This window comes from Triturus cristatus, chromosome 3_2, assembly GCF_964204655.1.
Source record: "Triturus cristatus chromosome 3_2, aTriCri1.1, whole genome shotgun sequence".
NCBI lineage: Eukaryota > Metazoa > Chordata > Amphibia > Caudata > Salamandridae > Triturus > Triturus cristatus.
Window position 1 is genome coordinate 576,193,162 of NC_140584.1, and position 12,495 is coordinate 576,205,656.

The window sequence follows — 12,495 nt, forward strand, 5'->3', positions numbered from 1 at the left end:
GCAGTTGTTCATGAACAACACCACCACCATGTAGTATTGCAACAAACAGGACAGGGTGGGGTCATGGACCCTTTGTCAGGAGGCTCTCCACCTCTGGACATGGTGGGAACTTCAGGGTATATCCCTGGTGGTTCAAAACCTGGCAGGTTTTTTGAAAGTCAGAGCGGACAAACTCAGCCGTTGGCGCCTGGTCGATCAGAAATGGCATCTCCATCCAGTGGTGGCGCAAGGACTCTTTCAGGGGTGGGGAGAACCTTGGTTAGATCTGTTTGCCTCCAAATAAAATGCAACTGTCAGCAGTATTGAGCATTGGAGTTTCCAAGATGGCTCTCGCTCCAGGAGGCTTTTCGTCGCGAGTGGAGTTTTGGCTTCCTCTACGCCTTTCCACCTATACCACTTCTGCCCAGAGTGCTCAAGAAGATCAAGCACGAGCGGGATCAAGTCATTCTTGTGGCTCCAGATTGGGCACAAAGTGTCTGGCATATCAACCTGAGCATGGCCATCGATCCTCTGATCAGACTGCCTCTGCGTGAGGATCTTCTGTCACAGCAGCAGGGGACAGCCCTCCACCCGAACCTGTCCAGCTTCCACCTCCTTGCGTGGAGATTGAGCGGCGGCAGTTGACAGCTTTCAACCTTCCACCTGAAGTTCGTGATGTCATCTTGGTAGCCAGGTGTCCCTCCACTAAAACGATATACACCTGTAGAGGAAACAAATTTGTGGCATGGTGCACAGCAAAGGCTGTTGGCCACATTTCTGCCCCTCTGTCAGATGCTCGCTTGTACATACTTTCTTTGGCCCAGCAGGGCTCTGCTTTGGGCACCCTAAAAGGTTATTGTGCACCTATCTCTGCCTTTCTATGACTGCTAGATCAGACTTCTTTATTCAAATCTCCCATGGTTAGTAGGTTCTTTAAGGGCCTTACTCACTAGTTTCCTCCGTCTCCTTTCATAATGGCTCATTCGGGATTTAAATTTGGTTTTAGCCTTTCTTTTGAGTGCTCCCTTCAAGCCTCTTCATAATTGTTGTCTCAGGCTGCTGACCCTCAAAACTGCTTTCCTTATTGCCATCACCTCTGCTCGTAGAGTTAGTGAGTTTCAGGCTCTATCTTCCAAGCCTCCTTACCTGTCTGTCCATCCGAATGAAGTGGTGCTTCAAACAAAACCTTTGTTCCTTTCAAAAGTGGTCACACCCTTTCCATGGGACAGTCCATCACTCTGCGCACCTTTTATCCACCCCCGCATCCCTCCAAGAAGGAGAGGCTCCACCGCCTGGACCCAAAAACATGTGATGTCTTTTTATCTTTATCGTACCAAAGACGTCTGGGGGGGATGATAAACTCTTCTTTGGTTATGTGGGCGCCAAGAAAGGTCGGGATGTGCAAAAATGGACCATCTCTCGATGGGTTGTCCTCTGCATTACACTATGCTATGCATTGGTGAAAAAGGAACCTCCTGTGGGGTTGCGTGCTCACTCCACTAGAGCTATAGCGGCAACTACTGCGTTAGCATGTGGAGGCCCACTCCTTGATATCTGTCAGGCAGTGACGTGGGCATCCATGCACACGTTTACCAAACATTACTGCCTGGACAGCCAGGTACTTTGCCTGTTTGGTCCTCCAGGACTTCCTGGTGTGATCTTGGTTGGCAGACTCTCCTCCAGGGATGGTATTGCTGAGAAATATATTCAAAGGTAAGGAATCTACAACTAATGGTCTCTATCAGATGAACAAGTTACTTACCTTCGGTAACGATGTGTCTGGTAGAGACATATATTAGTTGTAGATTCCTTACCGCCCCACCCATCCTCCCCGCTCTGTGAACTGGTTTCTAGGGATAGGGATTTCCTTACAGGGCCCTAGCTTGGACGCACCAGTGGTCAGTGTCTTTCGTGGCTCTGCGCTTCTGGCGTGAAAGGTTGTGTTAGGAGCTGACATCAGCGTGCATGAGCAGTGTCTATATAGGTCCTGAGACGTCATCCCAGCGCCCATGATGCCAACGACGGACGCGGAGCAGACCGACCCCACCTACCAACGTGCAAGGGTATTGCTGATGAAAAATCTCGGATCCACACTGGCGCCTGTGGGAAATTCTTAGGCAAGGAATCTACAACTTATATATGTCTCTACCAGATACATCCTTACCGAAGGTAAGCAACTTGTTCTTTTGCTCAACACTAGTAGGAAGGAGAGGAAAACCCAAATGCTTGTGCCCACACGCTATCATAGTAGAGCAATGAGAGCCTGGAGACCTAAACAAGACCCTAGATCCCTCAGTCAGTCACCACCTGTGGGCTTCCTGTATTTCAACCACTTAAAAAGCAGGGCTTGGGATGTCTTGGGAGATCCCAAAGAGTGGTGCCTAAAGTTTCCATGATGAAAGATATCAACTGTTTTCTCCATGAGCTATGCAATCAATTGGGGATGAGCAATGTGTTCAGGTGGGTGCAGTCGAGCGTGACTTACATTGGAAGGGGGAAAATTGGAAGGAGAGGTGTTACACCCTTCAGAATCCGAAAAATTGTGATCATGAAAAATGACAGTAAATCAATGTTACAGTCCTACATGCATTAACAGTATTTTCCTTCTTTCCTTCTCCTAGGTACGACCCCCGTTTCAACAGCTGGCTGCACCTGGCCCACATGGTCCAGAAGCGAACACACTTCAGCCTCCATGCCTATAACGGTCTCCTTTTCGCCTGTGGTGGGCGTAATGCAGAAGGTCCCTTGGCATCCACCGAGTGCTACATTCCCTCTGTGAATAGCTGGCAGATCAAGGCAGCAATGGATGCTCCCCGCTGCTGTCATGCTGGCACCATCATCGGTGGCAAGATCCTCATTACTGGTGGTTACGTCAACAACACCTATTCTCGCACGGTCTGCAACTATGAGCCAGACACAGATGTGTGGCGAGACCGTGCTGGCCTCAGCACACCGCGGGGGTGGCACTGCGCAGCTACTCTTGGTGACCGGGCCTATGTTTTGGGGGGTAGCCAGCAGGGCCCCCGTGGAGAGAGCATTGGTGTAATGCTAGTGGAATCCTACAATCCCACCACTGGTCAGTGGAGCTGCGTTGCCCCACTACCCACAGGGGTAAGCACCGCCGGAGTAGCTGTGCTTGGCGGGGGCCTCCATATAGTAGGAGGCTGGAATGAAAATGGAAAGAGATACACAAAGTGTGTGCAGTGCTACAACGCAGATCTGAATGAGTGGACAGAGGTAGCAGAGTTACCAGAAGCATCGGTAGGTCTATCCTGCTGCTCCATCACTCTTCCCCGCCTTCACAAGGGGGACTCCCGGGCCAGTTCCCTGGTGTCTGTGGCTGTCAGCTTATAATGAGGGCAGAGCACTAGAGCAACTCAAAGGCCTGCCACCTTGACTACAAAGCAGGCTGAAATTCATGTCTAAAGGCACTTTGAGACCCAGAAGGACCACGGAAATCCTAGTAGATACCATTTCACTGAGAGGATATTCACCAGGGAAGATGCACCACAAACAAACAGCCTTACGGTGCCTGCCATAATAAAGCTGGTATCTCACAGAACCTGCTGCCCTTAGTCACTCAAAGCCCTAGCTACCTGTAACGGGCTCACATTTAGCATCGGTTCTTATCCAAATTATCAACAAACAAGTAGAGCTCCCAAACATAATGACCAGCTAAGAAATTAGAGCTGCACCACAAGACACACGTCTTAAAGGGTGGGATTTCCCAATATAAAAACCCATGGGTAAAAGTGGGGTATTCCCAGTATAAAATCTAAAAACGGGTCTGCTTTTTGCCTGTACATATGTTCTGTCTACAGAAGAAAGGCGGATCCTCTTATATAATCCCGCAAGAAAATGTGAACATTTTTGAGCATAGACAGTCTCATAACAGAGTGAAGGAGAACTTCCCAATGTAGACATTTTGGGAAAAGGGGGTTGGTCTTCCCCTCTCGATAATCTCATAAAAAAGAGGGGGGGGGGCGCACTTCCAAAATTAATGAAGATATCATGACAAAGGAACACTCCCCATTTTCTAGACTGCCTCGCGAAAATGAAGTGAATTTCCTATTACATAAACCACCTCAAGAAGAGGTGGGGCCTTCTCAACCTGTAGATCCTGTGGCACTTTGAAAATGATACACCCCCATGAAAAGAGGAAGTACATCCCGACATGACTCTCATCTGAAGAAATAAGGCTGGACACTACCCAAGTAATAAAGAGCAGAGAGAGAAACATTTCTTACAAGAAATATTCTAACAGCCCCTCCCCCCCCCCCCCCAAATCAATACACGTTTACCCTATCCATAATACAAAGCAACAGGTAGCCATACGCCATCCAACAGAAGGGACTGTCCCTCCCAGCAGAACCGAACAGACCACCTCAGGCCTTTCACCAATCCTGAACATATATCTCAAGAAAGGGCCCACATCGCAATAAAGAGACACTCTGCCCACGTCAACTTCTTCCCAGCGGGGACACGTAACCAAAAGGGCACACCTAAAAGCCACTCACCAACAGTAAAAGGTAGCTTCCTGCGTATTAGGGAGTATTGTATTTTCAGCAACGGCATCCCTTACGTCACAGAGAACACATCCCGGAAATGACATCGTTGCCATACAGCGTCAGGAGTTCCTGACAGTGAACGTCATGCGGAAGGAGTGTGCGCTGTAAACAAAACACACAAGAGCAAAGCAACTCTAGAAGTCTGACTTTTATGTGAAAAAACTTAGAAGCATTGCTCATATTTAAACCAGATGGTCGGAGAGGCTGCGATGATCTGCAGTTGATTAAATTGGTTCCAAATTCATGCCTTGTCTTGAATAATTTCTTAAGCACCCCGTCATGGCAGTATATGTATATCAGCTCCAGCATTGACGTCAGTCGGAGTTAGGTTGAGGTCGGCAAACAGGCCCTTGTTTATGGTTGTGTTTTTTATCGCACAGGCCAGAGAGAAGCACAGCTGCAGTGTGAAAGAATCCTCTGACGCCTGCTGTACACCCCAGGGATGGCAGTGCCTAGTCGCACCAGCTGCACAAACCACAATTAATAAGGGCCTGAAAGCATTACCGCGAGTGCTGTCGAGTCAGGGGGGCATATAATTATGCCAAGCTCCCCTTGCGCCAAGGGACTAGAGTTACCAAGGTAGCGCACGGTGAAAGCAGAGCGCTGTATTTATAGCAGACACCGACACAGCACGACCCCCAGAGGAGCGCAGAGCCCTCAACACAACGATCCTCAGTCCACGCGAGACTCGCTGATCAAAACTGCTGCTTGTGCTCCAGCCGGACTCGGAGACCCGTTTATGTTAAAGGGAATTGTGTGTGTGTGTGTGTGTGTGGGGTGGGGGGGGGAGGGGGCACGGAAGGATGGGTGAACTTCCTGGATATATATAACCCAATCTCGTTCCTCACTCTTCGAAAAGGAAATGTAAAGAAAGCTACAGGCGAGCATGTGAGAAAAAACGTGTTGCACACCTCAGCAATGTAAGTATCCCACACACTTCAACCACAAGGTGCGTCTCAATACCAAAGACACCTGCGTGCATGGCCAGGCCCCAACAAGAGGCACAAGCTTTAGCGACCAGATTGCCTTAAGGAATGGAGGCAGGTGGTTTTGAATCAAGGATATAAATTATAGTCAATCAGGTATTTTGCACTTGTACATCTTTCATTTCATCACCCCCGCTTCACGCTCATGGGACCACATAAGAACTCTTTGGAAGGCAGGCAATGACATCCAGAAATTTAGTGTTTGAAAGTATTCTTTCCTCACATACTGTGGCAAACAACATGGCATGGTTAAAGAAAAGGTGGGTGTACCCAAGATGGCGCCCTTGAACCTAACCCTGAGTGTGCGTCCGTCTGTCTATAGCATATAGCCCAAAGATGGTGGTTCACTTAAAGAGAACACTTTAGTAGGCTGCAATTCAACAGCCACTATAGACGCTTGTCCTCCCTTCGCTAGGGTTCGAGTCAATGTTTGTGATAAACAATCTGTCTGGGGAATGCACAACACTGGTTAGCTCTAGAGAAGATGTCAGAGCACTCCCTACATCCAGTTTAAGGACAGCCCTGCCAACTCCTGAAGAGGGCTTAGAAATGTATCTAGGAAGACCAATCATATTCAGATACGTGTCTGATAACACGCGGCAATAAAAAGTGAATTAAGCAGTAGAAGCACTTTATCTTAGGAACACTATTTATGGGTCCTCAACTAGGAAGCTTAACATCTTGCTGTAAAAAAAGACTAACCGAGACTGAAACAGAACTAAATGAAACACATAATTGTGAGGCACAATTGTGGATTAACCTGCATTTCAGATGTGCAGATGCAATGGTAAGCCAATTCGTCAAGTTGGTTCCCTTTAAGGTTCTTACCTAGGAGCCCTGATGATTGAAGCTTTCCATAAGCGCTTCTGAAAGCCTGAACAGCGTGTACAGTATTTAAATGAATCAGGAACCTTGCAGCAAGCTTGTGAATTGAGGCAGGGATCAAGGGCTCAGTTTTAAAGTTCACAAAGCATGAGCAAAAAGTCTACTTTTCCACTTTGTGTTACATGGTTTTTAGAAAAGAAATGCCTTAAGATTGAAAACCATCAGGGCAAAATATCCAGGAGGACCCAGATGAGTTGTGCAATTGGATTTACACATGCAGAACTAGAGGCTTCGATCATACAGCGGTGTTAAAGCCTAGGTGGTGAAGCAACTACATTGTGGTGTCACAATGTAATTACAAGGAGATGTTGGACGGAGCGCTGAAACTTTTCAGACACTCACCCCCATTCAGAGATCTGGGTTGAATCCATCATCGTTCTTTAGCTCACTTCGCCACCCCAGTTCAGACCCAGCCATATGCAAATCAGTCTTGACCCTGTTCCTTATGGGAACAGTCCAGTACGAACCACCAAGCCAGGTCTTCTCTGCACCGGAAAGAAGCATCCTGGGTCAGTTTTCGGATTAACACCCCTCATCAGCCACACTAGCTTGAATCCGGTGGCAAAATGAGCAAGGGACCCATGTCTGGGCATACCCTGCCAACTTAGGGCGAACTAAGCAAATACAAGGAGATGATGGATGATGGACGGAGTGCTGGAACTTTTCAGACACTCACCCCCAGTCACAGATCTGGGTTAAATCCATCATTATTCTTATCATGGATTCAACCCAGATCTGGGAGTGAGTGTCTGAAAAGTTTCAGCGCTCCGTCCATCATTTCCTTCTGTTTGTAATGATGTAATTAACCAGTCATTTTAGTATGGTATACAAGGCTCTTTAGCCATTGGTGGAGGTTGCTACAATATACTTGGCACATACCCTGCAGTTTAGTTTAAGCCAAAGAGGGGCCATAATATTGATAAGGAGGCCCAAAAAGAGGTAGTCCAATACTTTCAATCTGGCTGCCCTTTTACCTGGCAGTTTACAACTTACAGTTCGATGCATAGAGTTTGTTACCTTGTCACAAAGTGGACTTCTTGAATTTTTCAATTTTTGACTGAAACAATGGATTTTGAAAACGATGAACAAACCACCAGCATATTTCTGTACTACAAAACAAGAAAATAGGAGCCTGGATTCATGTCTCTGTAGGGAACCGGTGATACGGACAGCACAGCCATGCTACTTCTGACAGAAACTGTTGGGAACCCACCATGTGATGTGAAGACACATGGATAGCGACGCAACAGTTTTTTCTTCACTGAGTTGGCTACAGGCATATTTTCTCCCCACCACGTCTAAGAGGCCCAGAATGTGGATGAGCTTAGCCCGCAATATCAGTGTGTGCCATGAGATTCATCTTACAGAAGCCCGGTTTTTAAAAATTCTGCCACCTTTTCCTTGGATTGCTGTAGGAATGGCCAGTTGGGGGCTCCATCACTACCACCATTAATAGCTCTGGGGGCCTTACCCTGTCTACGTGAAAAGCTTGCTTAGGACCAGTGCAGGACATTCATGTTGTTTGAATAAGGTTTAAGGAAATTAGACACGGAGTACCCCAGGGATCAGCCCTGAGTCCCATCCATTAATGTATATTTATGCCCACACCTGACCTTGATCAAGTCTTATGGTATCTCATTCATTAACTATGCAGGCGACACACAGCTAATCTTGTCTCTTGAGGATAACAGCCAGAACCAAATAGAAAGATTTGATATATGTTTAAAAGAGACGGCGAGCTGGCTAAGTAGAAATTCAATTAAGTTTAATGTAAACAAAACTGAGCTCCTGTATTGTGCCCCCCTCCAAGGGGCCATCCGTGCTCCTGCGTAACTTCTGTCCCTGGAATAGCTTTAAAAATCACAGGACTGCTCAGGAGGTACGGAATCTGGGCGTAAGGATGGATGAGCGCATATTTATGGAAAACTATATTAATAAAATGACTGCTATTTGCTTTGGTACTCTGAGAAATGTAAAGAAAATCGTTCCACTACTATCCCAGCTAGCCAGGAAGCTAGTGATACAATGCACGGTCTTAAGGAGAATTGACTACTGCAACGCTTTGTTGTTAGGGGCACCATACTACCGAGTCATGACACTATGCAGGATACAAATTCAGGCAGCTAAGCTTGCCCTGAATAAATCAAGACAGGATTCAGCCTCGAGCACCTTGAAGGAGCTTTACTGGCTGCCAGTGAGAGAGAGAATTATCTTTAAGGCATTATGCATTATCTTTGTCTATAAAGCGGTCAACGGCTCATGTCCTTTGCTACTACAAAGAAAATGGAGGACTTATCAGCCTACAAGGTGTTTACGATCTTCGTCAGCAAACCTGGTATGTGTGCCAAGGTTTACGAATGTAATGTCAGGGAGAAGATCCTTTCAGGCTAAGGCAGCTCAGTTATGGACCACGCTGCCAGCGCCACTGAGAGTCAAGAGAAACCTGGCTCAGCTTTAGGATGAGTCTAAAAACCTTGCTCTTTCCGAAATGAGACACAAGGGTGTGACACTGAGGATAACTGCTGCAAGTTAGGAGGTTATATGTTGTTTCAGACCATATGATAGCGCCATGATACTTGCAAGGTGAACGATGCACTTTATAAATATTACAAATAATAATGATGATGATGAGGAGGAGGAACTAAACACCTATCGAGCTTGTTTTCATTGGGATATAATTTCATCCATCAAGAGCGCAGGTCCAGTATTTTATCATGTGCCTCATTAGTCTGGAATGAGGCCTTTCTTTTATGGCCCCCAAAGCCTCCCTGGTGCCCTAGATCATAACGCAGGCCACTTTGGTGCAGTGCGTCGCCAACCCTTCAGGGGGACCCCACCCCTTCAAGGGGGGCCCATTCAGCCCAAAGGCAATGAATATCTGTGGGATATGGGAGATTCGTGGCACGTCATCACATTCTTTGGGGGCTGGGGTATCATTTTGCCTCACGCCACTGCTAGTGCTAGTGTGCCAACATAATCGACCTGATAACATCAGGTTCAGGGTTTGAATGACCTGTGCGGACTCGTCTGGGATTCTGTGTGCTCACCCACTGATGTAACGAAACTCGAGGGGGCCTCCCTGCAAGGCACGTGGAGGGGCCCCTCTGGGCTCAATCAGGAGCTCTGCAGCCAGAGTGCTGTGCTGAGGGGGCCCCCCTGGAGCTTGGCCCCCCACACCCCGGGGGCTGCGGGGGCCTGTGTCGCGCCCTGTGCTCACCATGACTTATGGGAGATATTCTTTAAAATAAATCTAATATAACTCCGCCTCTGCAAACACCTACAGATGAGCTTGAAACAATCCCAGCTCCCATTCACCCCATTAACAGCCACCCCTCAGCTCCTCACTGTGCTTTTAAAACTAGTGTCAGATGCCTCACCCCATCACCAACTACCACTGCAGTACTCGCCTCTGCTGCGATGGTACAGTGTATGGGGCTATGCTGCAATGCTACAAAGAGGGCCCGGCACCTTCTGTGCACTAGTTATAAGATAGTGTAGCGGTCACCTACAAGAAGGGGCCGGTATGTTGTGCGTACTAGTCACAAGATGGTGCAGAGGTCATCTACAAGGAGGGCCCAGTACTTTCTGTGTACTAGTTACAAGATGGTTCGGTGATGAGTACTAGTAACAAGATGGTGCAGTGAACATTTACAAAGAGGTTCCGGTACCTTCTGTGCAATGGTTACAAGATGGTACAGTGAACATCCACAAAGAGGGTCTAGTACCTTCTGTGTAATAGTTACAACATGGTGTAGTGGTCACCTACAATGAGGGCCCGGTATCTTCTTTGTACTAGTCACAAGATGGTGCACTGAACATCTACAAGGAGGGTCTAGTAGCTTCTGTGTACTAGTTACAAGATGTTGCAGTGACCATCAACAAGGAGGGTCTAGTACTTTCTATGTACTAGTTACAAGATGATGTACTAATCGCATACATGGAGGGCCCGGTACCTTCTGTGTACTAGTTATAAGATGGTGTAGTGGTCGCCTACATGGAGGGTCCTGTACGTTCTGTGTACTAGTACAAGATGGTGCAGTGAACATCTGCAAAGAGGGACTGGTACCTTCTGTGCACTAGTTACAAGATGGTGCAGTGAACACCTACAATGAGGGCCTCGTACTTTGTGTACTAGTTCCAAGATAGTGTAGCGGTCACCTGCAAGAAGGGCCAGGTACCTTCTGTATACTAGTAACAAGATAGTGTACTCAACATCTTCAAAGAGATCCCAAAATGGTGCAGAGGTCATCTACAAGGAGGGTAAAGTACTTTCTATGCACTAGTTACAAGATGGTACAGGGATGTGTACTAGTTACAAGATGTTGTACTGAACATCAGCAAAGAGGGCCCGGTACCTTCTTTACATTGGTTACAAGATGGTGCAGTGAACATTTACAAAGAACGCTTGAATTTAGAAGGACAACAATGTAGGCTTGGATGGCTGCACCAGTATATTAGTTCCCACAAATATTGAAATCGAAATGCTCAACTTTGCATAACCCCACTGCTACAGAAGTCACACTGTATGAGAAGGAACTTCTCTTCAAATAATGAAAATAATGAAAAGGAGCATTTAATCAAATATAATGCGTTTGTAAATTATAAACAATCTTTTCTCAAGTCCATGCAGTTCATACACAAAAATGCGGGGAGTCTTGAAATATCTTTTCTTCCAATAATCTTTATTTTCATTTTCAGTCAAATGCAAAAAGCCCAGCCAACACGTTTCGTCCCATAAATGGACTTCATCAGGGCTGTAAAAACAGTTGAAAAACATTAATAAACTATCAAACACATATACAAGAAAGGTTTCATAAAAACCTATATTACAATAATAGAATAAGAAAGGCCAGATAGAAAATTAGATAAAAGGACATAAGGCGATTCAACCTCTATTTACAAAACGTTCTACAGCAAGTGCAAATGCTATCCTATTGTATGGGACTCCCTGCCTAAATCCATTTCTACACAACTAGTGTCAAAAAGAGGGGATTTTTCATTTTCATAGAGAGAAAAGACAGTCTGCATATATTCCTGAAAGTTAGGTGAGTGTCACCTCAAAATACGCAATCCTCATGATATTTTAAATACTCTCAATTTAGTCAAGATCTGTGTCAAAGGACAATAAGAAAACAAAAACATGTAAATAAGTAAATATCTCAGTATCTCTCGGCAAAAAACCATGCCATTATAAGGAATATGGTGGGAAAATTAGTCCTAATCATAGAAGCAAACATCTCCAAAGAGGGCCCAGTATCTTTTGTGTACTAATTACAAGAAGGTGCAGTGAACATCTACACAGGGGTCTGGTACTCTCTCTGAACTAGTTACAAGATGGTGTAGTGGTCCCCTACAAAGAGGGGCTTGCACCTTCTGTGTACTAGTTAGAAGATGGTGCAGGGACAGCTACAAAGAGGGCCCGGTACCTTCTGTGTACTAGTTAAAAGATGGTGCAGGGACAGCTACAAAGAGGGTCTTGTACCTTCTGTGTACTAGTCACAAGATGGTGCAGGGCCAGCTACAAAGAGAGCCCGGTACCTTCTGTGTACTAGTTAAAAGATGGTGCAGGGACAGCTACAAAGAGGGTATTGTACCTTCTGTGTACTAGGTACAAGTTGGTACAGGGATAGCTACAAAGAGAGCCCGGTACCTTATGTGTACTAGTTAAAAGATGGTGCAGGGACAGCTACAAAGAGGGTCTTGTACCTTCTGTGTACTAGTTACAAGTTGGTACAGGGATAGCTACAAAGAGGGCCGGTACCTTCTGTGTACTAGTTACAAGATGGTGCAGGGCCAGCTACAAAGAGAGCCCGGTACCTTCTGTGTACTAGTTAAAAGATGGTGCAGGGACAGCTACAAAGAGGGTCTGGTACCTTCTGTGTACTAGTTACAAGATGGTGCAGGGACAGCTACAAAGAGGGCCCGGTACCTTCTGTGTACCAGTTACAAGATGGTGCAGGGACAGCTACAAAGAGGGCCCAGTACCTTCTGTCTACTAGTTACAAGATGGTGCAGGGACAGCTACAAAGAGGGCCCGGTACCTTCTGTGTACTAGTTACAAGATGGTGCAGGGACAG

At 46.5% G+C, this 12,495-nt stretch overlaps 1 protein-coding gene across 1 annotated transcript in view; it reads left to right on the plus strand.

Annotated features, from left to right (window-relative positions):
• The window catches only part of LOC146857723 (kelch-like protein 31), a 61,148-nt gene extending 56,357 nt beyond the window's left edge, over positions 1 to 4,791 (plus strand). Inside the window, exon 3 of the mRNA XM_085648319.1 lies at positions 2,601 to 4,791. Within this exon, the coding sequence (XP_085504445.1) occupies positions 2,601 to 3,333 (733 nt within the window). The 3' untranslated portion in view covers positions 3,334 to 4,791. The remainder of the gene's footprint in view (positions 1 to 2,600) is intronic.
• The last annotated feature ends 7,704 nt before the right edge of the window (positions 4,792 to 12,495 follow it).